Source organism: Lathamus discolor, chromosome 1 (assembly GCF_037157495.1).
Source record: "Lathamus discolor isolate bLatDis1 chromosome 1, bLatDis1.hap1, whole genome shotgun sequence".
Classification (NCBI taxonomy): domain Eukaryota; kingdom Metazoa; phylum Chordata; class Aves; order Psittaciformes; family Psittacidae; genus Lathamus; species Lathamus discolor.
The window spans coordinates 111,663,283-111,681,883 of NC_088884.1; the positions used below are offsets into that span (position 1 = coordinate 111,663,283).

The 18,601-nt window shown below is 39.9% G+C and overlaps 1 protein-coding gene across 1 annotated transcript in view; it reads right to left on the reverse strand.

Annotated features, from left to right (window-relative positions):
- Nucleotides 1-323: 323 nt before the first annotated feature.
- Nucleotides 324-18,601, reverse strand: part of ARHGEF38 (Rho guanine nucleotide exchange factor 38) — a 41,514-nt gene continuing 23,236 nt past the window's right edge. Inside the window, exons 6-14 of the mRNA XM_065690840.1 lie at nt 16,646-16,845; nt 15,998-16,131; nt 14,050-14,154; nt 12,763-12,885; nt 8,678-8,998; nt 6,910-7,050; nt 5,486-5,684; nt 5,048-5,304; nt 324-4,291 (exon numbers count right to left, since the gene is read on the reverse strand). Of these exons, the coding sequence (XP_065546912.1) occupies nt 4,106-4,291; nt 5,048-5,304; nt 5,486-5,684; nt 6,910-7,050; nt 8,678-8,998; nt 12,763-12,885; nt 14,050-14,154; nt 15,998-16,131; nt 16,646-16,845 (1,666 nt within the window). The 3' untranslated portion in view covers nt 324-4,105. The remainder of the gene's footprint in view (nt 4,292-5,047; nt 5,305-5,485; nt 5,685-6,909; nt 7,051-8,677; nt 8,999-12,762; nt 12,886-14,049; nt 14,155-15,997; nt 16,132-16,645; nt 16,846-18,601) is intronic.

An 18,601-nucleotide genomic window follows, 5' to 3' on the forward strand; every position in this document is an offset into this window, starting at 1 on the left:
CTGGACACGTAGTAAATAATGGTCACCACCTCAGGAGCAGCTAGAAAAGAACAGAACAGACCTAAACTGACATTTGGAAACTTGAAGCGTATTTTGAAACTTGCTCAGTATTTTGATAGCGTTTGACAAATACTAATAAATTGATAGATAAACTGGGATGTGTACTAGAATTCAACTTTTCACCTGAGGAACCTATTTCCTCTGCTAATTCTGCAGTGATGATTTTTATAGTTCACAAGAGAAGGCAGATCTTGGATAGCATATAAAGCAATTTGCTTCTGGAAAAGGTCTTGTTTAAAAAATAAAAAAAAAAGGAAGACAACTTTGTAAAAATAGATTTTTATTATTATTATAATAATTTAAAAGAAGATTTTCTTTTCCACCCACTAGGTTTGAATGAACAATATTGCTAGAGGAATTATCAGTAGTAGATCTACAGACAAAAGAATTGTCATGGCTGTGTTTCCTATTGCTGGTGTTAGGTTTGCTTCATTTATCCACCTTTTTACAAGCTATCTTAAAATGACAGCAAAAGTGTGCTTTAGTGCCTGAAAGACATAATTTCTCAGTGAAGCTTCTTAAGATGAAAAGTCAAGGAATAACTCTTCAATCTGTTTCTGCTTTGAAAAAGTGAATCCTTACTGAAAGTTCACAAGCACCATCCAAGCAGAGGGAAGATAGTGAAGCACGCAGGTGGCAGAGGTCAGAGCCAGAGACACTGCTGTTCATCAGCTTGGACATTTTCTGGATTCTAGGTTATCAATGGCAACACTTAAAAATATTCCCTGAATGGAGAAACACTTCAGTTTGAGTGGACCTAATCTTGGAAGTACTTGCACATTCTTCTTGTCACAACAATTCCAATAAGTAAAACACACATCTGAATAAATGCAAGATCGGTCTTGCAGGCTGTCCCTGCTTCAATCAAAATAAATTAGCTTTGTCATTAATCGCAAGGAGAAAACTTGTAGAATACTGTAACATTCACTATATTAAAGAAACAGCTGCAAAACCACTGCATATTCTTACAAATTTCTGGAACCCATAACATAGCTTCGCTTCTTATATTTGAAGCACTAACTTGATAAAAATGTGTCTGAGCAAGTCTAACATGAATTGTTGCAAGCCTCTTTAATACAGGAAGGCTTTAGATTCAAAGAGCATCTCTTAATTTTTTGCAACTGATATTTGCATTCATCCATTTTAAACAAAAAGTTTGCAGCATATCTGTAATATCAAACAATAACAGCTAAAGCTCTGAATTTCTGAAACGAAGTAAATCAATCCTCCTGGGAATGCAATAAAGTACTTTTTCTGGATCCCAACTTTTGAGGCTATAATAAAGTCATATTAATTATTCCACAATATAAAAATCATTATGGGTCTTAACCATAAACTGGGGTTTCATATGGCCTACTGGGAGTTCCCAAGTCCCACGAAAGTTCAATGAAATATAGGTGGCCAGCTCCAGTTTATTTAATCCTTCATTCCTTGTTACTTCAGGATACCTTTTGGAGAGCAGCATTTGAGTATGCTTTGAGACACCTTCACAGAGCCTGATTTTTCATAGGGAATATACTTAACACTCAAAATCAGAGCTCTCCCTATGACTCAAACAGTTCTCAGAGCTTAGGGCTTCATGAATCTTTTTTTCCAGCTCTTACCCTTAAATAATTTCACAGTATGAAATACAAAACATCATCATTGTGCTTACATGATGGCATCAAGCCTATAAAGTACAATTCAGTCATTTCTAAACTGTTTCAACTATTGCAAAGTATATATAATCTCCAAACAAAATATTCTAAATTGTAAGACATACTGAAGTTTCTTGTGTGCATCCTCCCTGTAATCTTAAAATACAAAAGCCAAAATAGTGCAAGCTTGGGAAGGGAGAGACTTTCAGTTAACTCTTCCAAGCTGATGCTCCCTTTCCAAAGTTTTATTTTCTTCATCTAAATAAAGGAAAAGTTCTCCTTAAAAAAAAGATACACCATTAATAAAATGAATTAGAACCTTTTTGTTTGCTACGGAAATAGCAAGATTTAAGTGCATTAAGAGATGTACAATTAGGCAAAATAATGCATTCGCCATTGTCACTGCTCATTGGATTGCAATAGTTCAGAGTTTCACAAACCAGTTTCTGGATGTCCATCTCAGAGAACACAAAAGGTTTCTCTATCATATGATTTAATCCAGCACAAATTTCAGGTTTTCATCTCTGTGGTCCACTGCATTCACCTTCTGAGCAAGGCTGAGGACTTTCTTTACATTCTTTGGAAAATAATATGAAAATTTGGGACACTAAAGAAAATGAAACCGGGTTCATTAATGTAACAAAAGCTATTGTTTGCATTGACTGCCCTAGCTTTTGTTGTCCTTTCTTTGCTGACACGTTATTTCACATCACATCTAAGTAAGGTTTTTGAATCATTTCATCCTCATGCCCCACACTTCAACTACAAGAAGTAGAAATTTACACAAAGGTTTTAGAACAATTTAGAACAACACCCTTGATCAGCAACCACACACCCCTCTTCCTCCTTAATTTTAGAAGTCAGTAATAAGCAATTATGCAGCAATATAGAAAATACCTGACAGGAGTTCACCTTCAATCACACTATCCGCTGCAGGCATAGTCAACTTTTTTTGTTTCCTTTTTGCAATGCTTAGCACAAGAAGGTCCTTACTTAGCACAAGAGGACCTAGGCACTTCTGTACTGAAATAAACTGTGACGAACACTCAGTTATCGATGGTAACAGCACTGAGATGTTGTTCTGTGACTAGTTGTTGTTATATCACTATTCAGTCTAATTCAAGCATAGGGCACCGGCCTGACCCAAGGATTGCTGTAGTTGGTGAACCTAATGAACTTGACATCCGGATCCTTCCTTGGGATTTTTCGTTTTCTATGCTCATTGAGGATGCAATGTGAACTATATTAATTTGTTAAAACAGCCTTGACCATTTTGAAGATACTCTAGCAAAATACAGGGCTTTTGATTCTGAATTCTGTAAACAGCGAATCAGCTCATGGACACAGTCTTCACTGTTCAATCTAATGTCAGACACTTTGGGAATAATGATTTTCTTATTTTTCTGGCAGAGAACTTTCGATGAATCTTAAGCCCTACCTTATTCACTAGACATTATGATCCCTGTATCTGACCTAAGGAATCAGATAGGCAGTATATATTCATTGAAAGGCATTGCTTGACTTTTTTTTTTGTAATCTTAATAAATTTCCCAAGACTGATAACACATGTTTCAATTCACTACTTGCTATGAAGCAGTTAGTGTGGAGACATACGTGGAATTTCAAACCTGAGGCACTTCCATATTGTTGCAAACTGCTTCCTACCATATGAAGTAGTGTAATTCTTTCAAAACCTGTAAATTTTGTTTCACAGTACCTGTTTCTTTTGCCCCCTCTTTCCCTGCCCTCATTCCCATATTTAACTAAATATACTTTCTGCCCTGGGACCAGCCACTGGTACACCGCATCTCATATGTTTTAAGTTGCAATGTTTCATACAAAAATAAAACCCATTTTCTTTTCCCACTCCAATAATTTCCACTGGAAAAAAAGTTCATTACAAAAGTGGCTGAGGATAAAAACAGACAATCAAAAAGCATGAAATTTAAGAAGTGTCTGCATTCATTGATATAGTGGTTCAGGAACAATTCAGGCAGAACTACAGCATCCCTGAAGTCTGAATTCGTCCTTTTTCAAGGTTAATTCTCTTCATCTTGAATATTATTTGCTAATATCATGGAAGGAAAACATAATTTTAGCTGTGATTTGTACTTGCAGGTTTACTCTTGACGTAGGATGCTTTGACAAAAGAGAAAATTATGGGGTAATAGAAAAGCAACTTCTTCGGGATGTTAATCAGAATCAGTCTTCCTGTGAAGTGTTTCCTCCCTCAGGTCTTGACAAGGTGATGGCTTTTAGAGGATGGAGGTTCTCAATATCACCTGTGTGCTGTACCAGATACTATGGCTTCTGTCAATCATTTGTGAGTTTGTCTTGCTTGCTGCAAACCATGATAGATGATTATTCTGCCTACTTCAGGAAAACTGGCTCAATGGGCCTTTCTGTTCCTAAGCATATGTCATCTTCCCAAGATAATTAGATGGTACGTACCCTTTTTGACCTTTTGCTTCTGCTAGCCACCATTCTTTATTGCCACTCAGGTCAGAAAACTGAAGAATCCTAACCTTCTGGTACTCTTGAAGACTGAGTTCCTGATCATTTCTTGCTTGAAATGCATAAACAGCACAGAAGGTCTGAAAAGGAAAGCCACAAAAACCAAAATCTGAATTCAGAAATGTAGCCACATCTTACTTTGTCATTGTGTATTAGGATGAATTCTATATGCAGAAAATGCGTAATAATGTACACAAACCAGCACAGAACTATGTGGTCTGCAGTTGCTAGACACACTACAATGAACAGGGCCAAAATCAAAAGTAAAATTGAAGGATCTGAGGAATTCTGCATAGGGAGGAACAAACCAAGCTCTGAGATCTTGTCACATTACTACACTAGTAAGCTTGTCAGCTCATACCAGGTGCCTGTTTCTGTCACACCAAGCAGCCTTGGAACTGGATGGAGAATTTTCCAGCAAGGTTTTGTCAGGGTGACACACCTTTCCTAAAGCTCCTGTACTCAAATGTGGCACCTGTCTATAACTTCTGTGCCTTGCTGATCAGCATTTCCACAGCTTTCTTGTCAATAGTAAGTGAAAAAAATCCCCCCAGCTGAGCTATTTTGCAGGTACCTGCTCCATAGGAGAACCTTGAGGTGTTGGACATGAGGTGGGGTGTTTATTCTGTAAGCAAGGACTGCGATTCACAGTTTAACTGATTATCTTTTCCTACCCTGTAGCTATTTAAGAAAGGCAAAGAACAGAAGATAATTAATTCTCACGTCATACTAACAGATTAGTGCCAGTTTTTCTGGTGTAAAAGGAAAACATTTAAATTATTGTTCTAGATTTGAAATAGGAACAAGAAGACAGGCACAGTGTGTACCATACATACATGCTGATCATCTGTATCCTGGAAAGCATCAGTCCCTGTGCCATTAATTGTGGGATTTTTGCAGAATTGAAGAGATGAGGTGCTGGCACTTTTCTCGTGCCCTGGACTTCTTGTGCTGCTGTCAGTAGAATGCCGTGAAGAGACAAAGAGGCTGATATCAAAATCATCATCACCGAAGCTGGTTTCTGCCATGTCCTTCTGCACTTTGGCTGGATTGTAAGGCCTCAGGAAGGAGGAATACACATACCCTTTAAGAACTAGACACCAGAATGAAAAGAGAGAAAATAAGCTAACAGCAAAATACTGCTAAAAGCATTTCAAAACCAACCATTTTATGCAGCTGTCAGTGTGACAGAGGCAAGCAGATGGGGCCAGAATGAAAAGAAATCAATATCCCAAAGGGAAGCTGTTATTGGGATGTTTGTGCAAAGAACTTACTTCCTGTGTCAACAAGCCATCTGCTCATACTTCCAAGAGGGTCCTTTTGCTCTACAACAGCCACCAGTTCTCCTTCATGTAAATCAATATCAAATTCCTGTGTGGCATTGCACTTGCGCTTAGCTTGGTATAGCACTTCTGTGCTGTATGTAGACAGCAGCATGGACCTGTGGCCTTCTGTTTGACGCGGGGATTCGAGCTTAAAATCAAAGAAAGTTATTCACTGGAAACAATGCTGAGGCCATTTCTAGAGTAATACAGGTGCACAAAAACCAGTGTATGTATGTTGCATGCAGCAACTGACCCTACATTTTTAAATACAAATCAAGGAGTTACTTACACAGCTATATGTAACCAAGTCTCCTTTGCATATGTAGCAATGACCCGTGAAACTGCTATATTAATAGGTGAGCAATAAGGGGCAGATTTTAAAGAAACATAGGAATTGCACTAATTAAAGACCTCTTAGTCTGCCCTGTGCTCTCAAAAAGCTGGTGTTCTGTATGCGAACTGTCACTTGCTTCATTGTTTTCCTGTAGCAATGATCTTGTAATATATATAAAATATACCTATCAAATATCTATGTAATATCACCAAAAAAAAGCATAATGTAAAAATCAGCTGAGGTGTGCTAAGGTCACATAACAACTTGAAGGTAAGGCACGAGACAATAGAATCAGTAGCACCCAAACTGTCTACTTTTTGTGTGAAATTGCCTCGCTAAATAAGGGCAAGGTGCTATTAACTGCTGGTAGCATATTCACTCAGGTTTTGGTTAGAGGGTAGGGAGGGAAGTGATGCACATCAATGTGATCTTAATGCACCATGGCAGCAAAAGCACCTATGCCTTACTGATGATGAAAGGAATCCTACCGCTTCCTCAGCTTCTCCCAAAAACTCAAACTGCACTTGAGTTTTTATTTTACTGCACACTAGACTCCTAAAAGCTCTGGAAGTGTCTGGTAAGATTGGGAACCAGGGGGACACAGATTTCCTGGTGAATTTCTGAACCTTCTGCTATGGAGGTGTATGTGCGTGCGTATGTGTGTAAACACCACTACACATAACCACAGCTGAGGATGAGATAAAAAAAAGTTCTGAATTAGAAGACTAAGATGCACTGTAAGAGTATTTAATAAAAGAAATAATCAAAGTTTACACATAGAACATTAGATTTAACATGTACTTGAAGACCTAAGGGTAATCAGGGATAATTTCAAGTGGGTTTTCAAGGTAGTAACATGAAAACAGAGTGAAAGATCTTCAGAAGTTACTGGTCAATGGAACAGCTTCATTACAACAAGCTGATTCAGAGTCCCAGTGAAATCATCAAGCCCAGACCTCTAAGTGACATAAAGATGGATTTGTTTCAAAAGTGACCAAAAGAGGATGCATCATGCGCAGTTTGGATGTATGGTACTCACCGGAGAAGGGACAACTTTCTTTTTTTCCAAGCTCAATTTTCTCTCAATAAAAGTGGCACTGCTGTTTTCTTTTACAAAATTCAGCTTGTGAACCTCTTCCATCAATTGATGCTGCACTTCACAGATGCTTGTGGAAGACAGCTGCAAACACAAAGGTGGGTTAGATCTCACAAACAAAAATGGTAAGGAGATTTGAGAGAGCAGATTTGGTTTAATGGGCTGAACCCTAGGAGCCAGGATATCTGACAAGTTACTTCTATTTTCTGCAGAGACCATGGTGTGCTAGGTACAAGATGGAAAATTAAAAAGGTTATTATTGGATTTAAAAGACATATTAATTTAAGTTAAATCATTAAAAAATATTCTAAACAGCAATGAAAATTAACAGCCTTGCTCTTATGCTACTGAGCCACCTGCTTTCAGATGCAAATGTGCATCTCAGCAGCTCTCAGGAGTGGCCAATATGCTGTAAGGCTTGGAGCAGCTTACATCACAGCTGTGTGTTTGTGCAACTGGAAGCTGCCACCAGGTTAAAAATTGTGTGGAAAGCTGAAGCTCTGTCTGTGGCACTGTGTAAGTGCTTTCGGTCTTTGCTAACCATAAATGTATTTGCTGATGTAAACAGAAAAAAAGAAAAATAAGGTAATTTTGTAGGCAGAGCCTCACAGAAAACAATGCTCAATACAACAGCTTTCAAAACATGAAATAGTCAAATTACAGGGACGCAATTTCTTCATGCAGGAAAAGCCTTCATTTTCCCATTAAACAGTGCAGCTCTATGTTTTGATCATGACCTTCCTTGCTTAATTTTTCAGCTGCTCCTGGCTCTAATGTGCTGTGTTCAAGGCTGATGGAAAGGAATACTCCAGAACTGCCTCACTACAATGTGTTTCCTATATAGAGTCTTGCTCTGGTTCAGGTAAGTGGATATGGATGTGCAGAAGGCATTGTTGCAGCTGCATTTCCCCAGGGGTTCAAGTCTTTCAGGCAAAAGTACAACAAAACTGAAACACTGTATGACTTTCACAGAAATTAACAATAATTTCTCAATGTCATTCTTTAGGAGATTGTCCTGATGATCTTCAAGGTCTTTTCCAACTTAGCTGATTCTATGATTCTATGACAGTGCTGAGAAAGAGTAGTGTGGGCTGGAAGAACAACTACTGCCCTTCTGCGTAGCTCGTACAGACATCCTTAATACCTTTGGCTACATAAGTGAAATGATTTGAACTTTTTAAAAATGTCAGCATAGACAAAGCTATTCCTTACTGCCTAGAGATTTCTGCAGTACATTGGGTTTAAAAGCAACTTGCTTTTCGTAGAAATTATTTAATCAGATCTGCTAACTTGTTTGGCTTTTGCAGTCATCTGTGACTCTGCAGGTCTAGCAGCACCAGGAATGTGCATGTCCCTTCTTAGAATTTCTCTTCCTGTGTTTTCTGGGCTACTCAGGGTAGATGCTAAGAATCAAAGACTAAACTGCTAGCCTCTGCCTCCTTTTTTGCCTTACTGTAATGTTCTTGTCATTACTATCACTGCAACAGCTGCATTTAGATCATTCGCATTCAAAAGTCCGGGCCTGACAAAACTTAAGCTCAGAACTTAACCTCTACTGAGCTTGCAAGGGGAAAAAAAACCTCAAGGTTATACTCAGCAGAACAAACAAAATCAGTGTAGTTTGTAGGCATGTGTCCTACATAACTCTAGCCAAATCATACAGAAAGAATAAAGACAAAGTCAGAGCTACACCTGTTTCTAAGGTACTTACTGGAACAGGCACCACCACAGCAGAATTTGATTGAAGTGCTGCAGACATAATATTCCTGAGGAGGGTGACGAAGCAATGCAGGCAGTTCAGCACAATTTTTTTGGCTGCTCTGTTAAATACCTGAAGTTCTTCCACTAGCTGTGCATTTAGAGCTTCATAGTCTTTCTTTGCCAGGTCCAGCTCTTCTCCTGTTGACCTCTGAAGGTAGCTGTTATAGTCCAACAACTTGTCATAGCGCTTTTGGATGAGCTTCTGTGGGCCTGAAAACAAGGCTCGCAGTGTTGAGAGAGGAGTCAAAACAAGCTTGTCCAGCTGAGCCATCTGGAAAGGTAAAAAACACACCTACTTACTACTTTATTCATACACTCCTTCAGGCGCAGTAAAGGTTAAGCCCAATGGTAGCCTATCAAGCAACCTGTTAATTACTCTTCACAAAGCATTGCTGTTAGAGGCAGCTTCAAGCATCATCTATCATGACTTGGAATCTTCTTCATAACACTGCAAAGGAGAGGTAACAGTTTTGTAGCTTAAAATGTCTAGTAATAGTAGTGGTCCCTTGGAGCATGCAGCCTGTGGTGTAGCCCTCATTGTGTTCCCACTGAGGAAAAACTGGGCAAGTATAAGTGAAGTGGTGCAATGAAAGTGGGATTTACATAACTGGAAGGCCCATGCCAGTGTATAGTCTAGAGGCAATGGAGTCTTGTTAAATGGCAGTCATGTAGCAGCTTTCTTTTTTTTTTTCCTGGAGACAGCTGTAACTCAATTCCTGTTTAAGCAAACACAAACAATCAGTTGATTTGATTAAATTATGTTATGCTTGTTGGGTTTATCTCTGGTAATCAACAAAATTAGACACCTGGTAAAAAAACGAAGTCTCAGACTTTTCCATTAGCCTCTAATTGTCTCAAGGGATTAATATTGCATGAAATAAAATTTATTTTTGTAAGTCACTTGTTCAAATACAGCACAGGCTTGTAGTGAGTAAAACTCATCATCATATTAAAGCTCTTCCACATTCTATGTGAATTAAGCCGTTGGGTTGAATGTGAGAATAAAAGAGCATCTGTCCCTCTACCTTCCATAACACAGCACTGTTGAGGACAGATCCATTTTGGCACCACAATTGCTCTGCCAAGGCCAAGATGATGTATACTGACTAGAAAGTCCCTTTATTTCCACCTGAAAAACTGGGCTGTGTTTAGCAAATTTTTGATTGATGCATTAAGAAAACTGTTTTTCCACACTGCTGATTTCTGGAAGAGAAGAGGCTATTGTGGATTTCTGTCCTAAAATTTTCACTAAAATACAATGAGAGAGGAAGGTATTCATTATTGACAAATGCACAAACGGAAAAAAGAATAATAACCTAAGCTCACTGCTGAGATCTCCATTGATAACAGCCTTTCAGGAAAACATGTGAAGAACACTATGGGTTATTCAGTGAGAACATCTACTCATTGGGTAATGTCAGGACAAAACTTCTTTTAAAAAAACCCTTATGCATAGCATAAAGAATCTTTGTGATCTTATAAACTTAAGACACAGAAATGAATAGATAACAAGTAGAAATTAACATGGTTAATAGCACATGGAGTTACCTCTGCTTTTCTTTGATGTTTCTGAATATGGGGGCAGCATCCATACTGGACACACTCACCACTGCAATGATAGAGGGGTACTATTCTGCACTTTATGCACTCATTCATTGTAAAGACATTGAAAATATATTTCTGATTGTTGTGATTATTTTTTGAGATTCTTTTCAAATGTGAAAACTTCAAAGGAAAGGAAATACATCTTACTTCCCTGTCATTATCTGGGAGGATGTGGCCTGTCAAAGATCCTTTACTTTCTTGGCAGACTCTGTTTCCAGTATTTTGGAAGGGACTGGATGGCTACATTTTACTCTGAAAAAAAACTAGGAAAGTGTAAGAAAACCTTTAATCTCTGAATTTTTCCAGCTTGAGCAGCCGCCCCATATTGAAGAGACATTTTAGGGGACTTCAACCACCCTGACATCTGTTGGAACAACGGTACGGCCCAGCACCAGGAGGTTCCTCGATTGTGAGGAAAACTCATGGCAGTCAGGTGAAGTTCCCGACAACTGGAAAAAGAGAAATATAACCCCCATTTTCAAGCAGGGGAAAATGGATGACCCAGGGAACTACAGACCAGTCAGTCTCACCTCTGTGCCTGGCAAAATCTTGGAGCAGATTCTCCTGGATGGCATGCTAAGGCACATGAAAAACAAGGTGCTTGGTGACAGCCAGCATGGCTTCACTAAGGGGAAATCCTGCCTGACCAATTTGGTGGCCTTCTATGATGGGGCTACGGAACTGATGGACAGGGACAGAGCAGTTGACATCATCTACCTGGGCTTGTGCAAAGCATTTGACACTGCCTCGCGCGACATCCTTGTCTCTAAATTGGAGAGACATCAATTTGGTGGATGGACCACTCGGTGGATAAAGAACTGTCTGGATGGCAGCACGCAAAGAGTTGTGGTCAATGGCTCGATGTCCGGCTGGAGACCAGTAACCTCAGGGATCAGTGTTGGGACTAGTCTTGTTCAACATCTTTGTTGCTGACATGGACAGTGGGATTGAGTGCGCCCTCAGCAAGTTTGCCGATGACACCAAGCTGTGTGGTTCAGTTGATAAGCTGGAGGGAAGGGATGCCATCCAGAGGGACCTTGACACGCTTGTGAGGTGGGCAGATGCCAGCCTTATGAAGTTTAACCATGATAAGGACAAGGTCCTACACCTGGGTCGGAACAATCCCAGGCACAGCTACAGGTTGGGCAGAGAAGAGATTCAGAGCGGCCCTGCAGAGAAGGACTTGGGGGTGCTGGTCGATGACAAAATGAACATGAGCCGGCTTCAGTGTGCGCTTGCAGCCCAGAAAGCCAACCGTATCCTGGGCTGCATCAAAAAGAGTGTGACCAGCAGGTCGAAGGAGGTGATCCTGCCCCTCTACTCTGCTCTTGTGAGACCTCACCTGGAGCATTGTGTGCAGTTCTGGTGTCCTCAACACAAAAAGGAGATGGAACTGTTGGAACAAGTCCAGAGGAGGGCTGCGAGGATGATCAGGGGACTGGAGCACCTCCCTTATGAAGACAGGCTGAGGAAGTTGGGGCTGTTCAGCCTGGAGAAGAGAAGGCTGTGTGGAGACCTCATAGCAGCCTTCCAGTATCTGAAGGGGGGCTATAAGGGTGATGGGGAGGGACTCTTCCTTAAGGATTGTAGTGATAGGACAAGGGATAACAGGTTAAAACTTAAACAGGGGAAGTTTAGATTGGATATAAGGAAGAAATTCTTTACTGTAAGGGTGGTGAGGCACTGGAATGGGTTGCCCAGGGAAGTTGTGAATGCTCCATCCCTGGTGGTGTTCAAGGACAGGTTGGAGAGAGCCTTGGGTGACATGGATTAGTGTGAGGTGTCCCTGGCCATGGCAGGGGAGTTGGAACTTGATGACCTTAAGGTCCTTTCCAGCCCTAACTATTCTATGATTCTATCCTAGTACAGCCAGGCATTAGAGCTCATTTGGATCCTGAAAGCAGTCACTAGTGGAAAAATTATTACTTTTTTTTTTTTTTTTAATTGCTATGTAATTCTTACGGGCTATATTCAGAATTTTCATGGTTTTCCTACATGAAGAATAGTAACTTACTTGAAAATGTAATAAAGCTGAGATTTGCACAGATCTCTGATTTCAGAAGCATGTTCATCAGCACAACAAAGATCACAAAAGTCAAAAGTCAATCTAAAACTACAAATGTTGGTAACAAAAGTAGCAAATTAAAGATCTGCTGCTCTTGTCTGAAGCTCAAGTGAAACATGCAAATTTAGCATAAAGATTTTCATATAAACTCAGGAATTTAGCTTGATAAGTTTTCTTCAAGGGAAAACCCAGTGCACTGAATTTTATCTTATTTCTTACAGAAACCCAGCCAAAAAGATCACTCATCTTTTCCAAAGGATTCCTAAGGTTTTTTCCTCTTTTCTGTACTAGTCTTCCTTACATAGACCACCTGTTTTCTCACACACACAGATAGCTGTGTAATGCTGGACATTGCATAAACTTACCAGGTCTTTGCAGAGATTTGTACTGTTGTTCCTTGTTTTCAAACAGTTGTTGACTTCATCATCTTTGTCTTGCAAGATTTCCTGAAGACCAGCTATATTCTGTGCAGCCAGATGTATAGAATCCTAACCAAAAAGGTGGTAGAAAGATGAAACTGTTATGATCCGTTTCAATATACTGCATTCAGTCATGCAAATGCTGCAATAATACTGATGGAATCAGAAATATTTTCCATCTCTGGCACCCATGAGGTTGCTGTACAGTCTCCAGCCATTGTGGAATTGTTTACTGTGATAACATTTTCCTGTGTTTTGTCTATTTTCATGTAAACTATTAAAGAATCAAGTAGTTAATGTTCAACTGGAAAAAATATGCCCCAACCTCATAAATGTCCCACTGGAATTTGGCTACTTCTCAGAGAGAAGCCAGGTCAAGACCATGCACCCTGAAAGGCCTCTTTTGGAGGACTAAGTAGGACTACAGTGGTGTATTTACTTCACTTACTCTGAATTTTAATCTTAATGAAGTACACATCTGTTTGAATAAGGAACTATTAAGGCAACAACCTTTGTTGGCTAACCTCACTGGCCTTTCCCTGTTTGCTGAACCAAAACAACATGCTTGTGCTATAAGCTCTGGCAGCTGGCTATTGATCTTACCTACCTCTTAAGCAACCTGCATGTCCAGTTTGGGCACACTTCACTTTGAAAGGCCTCATGCCATCTACAGAGTTGGTAAGTTGTCCATGAGAGGGGAAGTGTTGCTAAATTAGAAGCCAACCCACATTCTTGGAGAGGATAAAAGCAAAGACTTTTACTGGGCTTGAGCATTCTGTAGATCTAATGCTAGTCCTCAACACAACCTAGCAACAGGATAAAAGGAGTCCTCACAGCTGAAACATGTATTTCAGGACATTTTAATTCATGTCCTGCATCTCAGTTCTTCCATTTTTAATGAGAAGCAGTTGGTGCACCACTGCAGCAGATGTATATGACCCATATGACAGCTTCACAATGATTGAAAGCCATAACTGTGCCACCAGACAGCACCTTCTTTTCTGTGCTGTACCCATGCGTCTCTATAGAGCCTGCTTTTCTAAGAGGAAGAATGGAGAAGTGTGGGCTTCAAAACTTCTTTGCCACAGGCTCAGTAATGCAGCAGCAGCACAGCTCATTTATTCAACTTTGTGTTGTAGGTATGCCTGCTTGTAATTTGGTGGTGCCTAACCAGTGTTAAACTGGTCATGGACATGGCTTGTGGCCACAGATTTCAAAAAGGCCTGTACCTACCTGTAGGTGTTGTGAGAAGAGTGCAATGTTCTTCACACACAGTTTCACGGTCTTCTCTAAACTTCGAAACAACTTTTCTTCCTTATTAAAAGTTTGATCTTTCACCTAAAATAGATATTTGCATTGCTATTTTGGCAGGCCAAAAGAGTCTGGCTAATGAAAGAAACATCCAGAGCACTACTGGAAAAAACCCAAACTCTCCCTGAACTCCTCCCTTTGAAAACAGAATGATCGGCCCCTAATTCTTCCAAGCTCCAGTTTTAATCCAAGAAAAGCCAAAGGCACAGGGCAACATGACTGAGAGTTTTATTTTTAATCCTTGTGGAAGCAGGGAGTTGCTTTACTAAAAGCACACTTATATTTACTAATAAAACTCCTCATTTTCTGCATGTTATTACTCAATTTGAGGAAAGAATGGTGAAAATTGTTTCAGATATTTTTATGTCATGGCATTGCTTCTCTGGGTGCTTATGTGTGGGTGATGGGGAGATTTCCCCCTGGCACGCTGTAGATGGAGCTGTTACCTCTAGAGAAATGAAACCTCAGCAGCTGGAAATGGGCTTGTACTACCTTTTTACACTAGCTGAAAAAACCCTGAAAATACTTTTCTTTCTGCCTACCTTTTATTTGGGGAATTTGAGAAATCTCAAGTCTTGTTTTCAGTGGTGTTGCTGTAAGGGTCACAGCTTGTTTCAGAGATGTGAATTGGGAACTTTCTCAGTCTAATTAAGCAGGACAGAGGGCTGAATATTTAACAGATGTACCCTGATTCACAAATTATTCTCAAATGTTTTAAGCTTAATTAAAAACAAAACAAAACAAAACCCAAAACATAAAACAGAAACATCTCATGAGAAAGAAAGAAAGAAAGAAAGAAAGAAAGAAAGAAAGAAAGAAAGAAAGAAAGAAAGAAAGAAAGAAAGAAAGAAAGAAAGAAAGAAAGAAAGAAAGAAAGAAAGAAAGAAAGAAAGAAAGAAAGAAAGAAAGAAAGAAAGAAAGAAAGAAAGAAAGAAAGAGAAAGAAAGAAAGAAAGAAAAGAAAAGAAAGATCACACCTCCTCTTAACCAAATTTAATTCCCTGTTTTTCTCTGATTTTGTAGCCTTGCTCATGTCCCATTCTGAATACAAAAATTCCCACTGTACAAATAAATGAACAGAAAATATGTATGTGGGTAGTTTGCATCAGAGAAAGGGGGAAAACTGACAGAAACCAAAACAGGAAAAAACAGCACTTCTTGTAAAGTCACATCTAGAAAGGCAAGTGACCTTGTATAATCATCCATCCCATGCAGTGAAGTGCACTGGATATCATTTTCAAGGTCAGTTGTAATTGATTTTCTTTGCGACTTAGATTTAAGCTTTCCTGAAAATGTTTATCCTGCTCGGTTTTGAATTACAACCTCGAAATTATGAAGGAGCGTTTTACTTTCGGCAACCAGCACCCATTAGGCTTATCACAGAGTTCTTTGCCTTTGATATTTTTTGGCGGCTGCATGTCCTTACACACAGAGAGGCAAACCCCAGGGCCTTTCCTAATCAGAAGTATTGCTCCTCTTCTTTGGTGGGTCCAGAACCTGAATGTTACAATGTAGAGCAAGGTGGACTGAATGCAGTCTCAGCACCAACACTAACTATCGCCAGTCTATCCTGCAAAGCACTGATCTCAGGCTGAGCTTCACAAAACTACCAGTCACTTCCTCTCTGCTGAAGATCAGAAGTCTGAGAAACTCTGAGATAAAAAAGAAAAGGTGGAGAACACATTACATTATTTTCTATTTCAGTCACAAAGATCTTTCCTGTCTTCTGTGACAACCAGAAAATGACTTTATAAATGATGCAGAAAAAGCAAAGCAACACCACAAACACCATTTCTGACATGTTTTTAAAAAAAGCCCAATGCAAAAGCAGAACTGAAGCTGTCAATGCAAATCTGCAGTTGGATGAGTACCTGAGGTTCTCCCCCCGTCAGTATTTTTAGGTGGCTGGTGACCCTCTTGGATTTCTTGCTAATAGAGTGGATATTCAGTCGGGAAAACTTTTCTTTAAGGGTTTCATCATCATCATTCCTCTTATACTTCAGCACTGCAGATAGAGAATTTCATGACACTAATAATCTGTATTCACAGGTCTTTTCACAGAGATAGGCACACAAATATGAAACCATTTGAGAGCAGACACTTTGATGTCACTTGCTGTAATCTTGTGTGAAAACGCTTGAGATGATGAAAACCCTGTTATCAAGGCTAGCCTTGGGAAGAGTGAAGTTAGGGCTTCGACATGCCAAATCTGTAAGACATTGCTATTACTGTATCTTAATTATTACCAGTGTTTGCAATTGTATTCTGGACAATGAACATGGATATAACATGAATTGTTTAATCGTTTTCATGCTTCTGAAGTTACCAGTCAGATAACATAGCTGGCTAAGGACAAGTAACATTAAGGCATCTGTTACATTCTTGAAACCCAGCCTACTACACAAGTTGGGTGGCACCAGCCAAAACTGTTGTAGTGATATGACTGGAGCTGAAACCTCTCTCATAATTGCCAGCCCAAACCTACATAGACAGAAGAACTTGATGTTCCTTTTTCTTACCCAAGTCTTTCCTCCTTTTAAGTTCATTAATGTTCACATTTATGTTTCTCATAGTAGAAAGGGCATCTTGTAGCGCCTTGTGGTCAGGGTGAGAAGCAGGAGTAGCATTCAAGAGTTCACAGAGTAACAAGGGGTATTTCATCACCCGTTGCACTGGTTTGATCATCAGGGATCCCATGTCCATTAGATTTGGCTTTCCTCTACAATTTATTAAAAAGAAAATATTGACACATACTGGCAAACTCTTTGAAGACAAAAACTTTCCATTATTTCTGTCTAGTCATTGAAGCCACTGCCTTTTATATCCTTCAGCTGATCTTTCAACCACAGAAATTATCAAAACCATAGCAGTGCTCTGCACCAAGTCATATTCATTACCACTTAAGTCAAAAATAAGATACATCTATCGGGAGCAGGGGCTGTTGTAAACAAAACCCTCCTCTTACCCCCTCAATAAGAAATACACGCTGGGTCTGAGTTTGCTGTATTTTCAGCAACCTACCAGGCTATTGCTTAGACATTACCTCTGAAACTGTCCCACTCAGTCTGTGGGTGTGTGTGGTACAACTTACACTCAACAACACCCAGGAAGGGAGATGTAGGTGGAAGAACACATAACAGGAAGTTTGAGAAACGTATCTGAGTGGGGTTATTGCATCCTGGCCCCTCAGGGTTGAAGTTGCAACATCTTCCTGGTGTGAGTAATTGGGATGCCCATTCACATCTTTATTGCAGCCTTTCATTACTTGAAAGGGGCCTATAAGAAATATGGGGAAAGACTTTTTAGCAGGGCCTGTTGTGATAGGATGAGGTGTAGTAGTTTTAAACCAAAAGAGGGGAGATTCAGGCTAGAGGTGAGAAAATTTTTTACGAGTGTGATGAAACATTGGTGCAGGTTGCCCACAGAGGTGGTGGATGCACCATCCCTGGACACATTCAGACTGGATGTGGTTCTGGGCAACCTGATCTAGCTGAAAATGTTCCTGCTCATTGCAGGGAGGTTGGACTAGATGTCCTCTGAGGGTCCCTTCCAACCCAAACTGTTCTATGATTATATGATCTCTTGACTCACTGCAGTGACTCTTAAGCTTTACCATCTTTTACCTGTGGTTTGGCTGCTGGTAGGTTATGTGTAATAATGCCTGGGCTTACAAAAGGTACCAGATCTAGCCTCAGGAAACACTGAACATACAGGATGTTCACCCAGGCTTGATCCAACCTGCTGGAAGCCGCTTACACAAAGGCAAAGCAGGCAGCTGCCATAGGTGACAGAAAGATGAGGGTAGGAAAGTTACAGCTTCCAGCACAGGCACAGCTCTGCAGCTCCAGGCTCAATCCCTGCTTGACATGTTCATTGTCTCTCCTCATAACCAGGCAATGCTCTAGCACCAGTGCTGGCATGGACTACCTGTGACTCACAGACCTTTTTGGCGTCAAGCGTCAGCTGTTGGTAACAGTGTGAAGGGCAGTAAAGCAGTGCAAGCTTTCCATTTTCAAGCCCAAAAGGGCTGCTTAGGAAGGGAAAAGGTTGTTTGGTGTTAATTATGCAAGAGTTAATGCTAGGAAAGAAGGATTTCTGCATGTGGAAAGATGGAATAACAAATGTAGTAGGAGAGTACAAAAGCCAGGGAACAGCCACTTGGTTTTGTGAGCTGACATCTATTGTTTTGTGCAGTAGAAAGAGTAAGAGAGAGCAGAAAAAAAAAGCTTCCATTTCCACTTTTATATGTATAAAAAGTACAACAGCCAATCCTTACTGCTGACGAATTAAATAACAATTTGAATGCCTTTGAGAAGAGACATCTGCATATTTAAACCATCTCTCTCGCACAGGCATTATCTGTAAAAAAGTTCTGCATGAAAAAAAATTAACAGTAGATGCCTTTTAAGGCTTCTTGATGTCCTCAAACCTTCTCATCATTTCAATCCCCCTCATTTCCCCTGTATCCTACATTA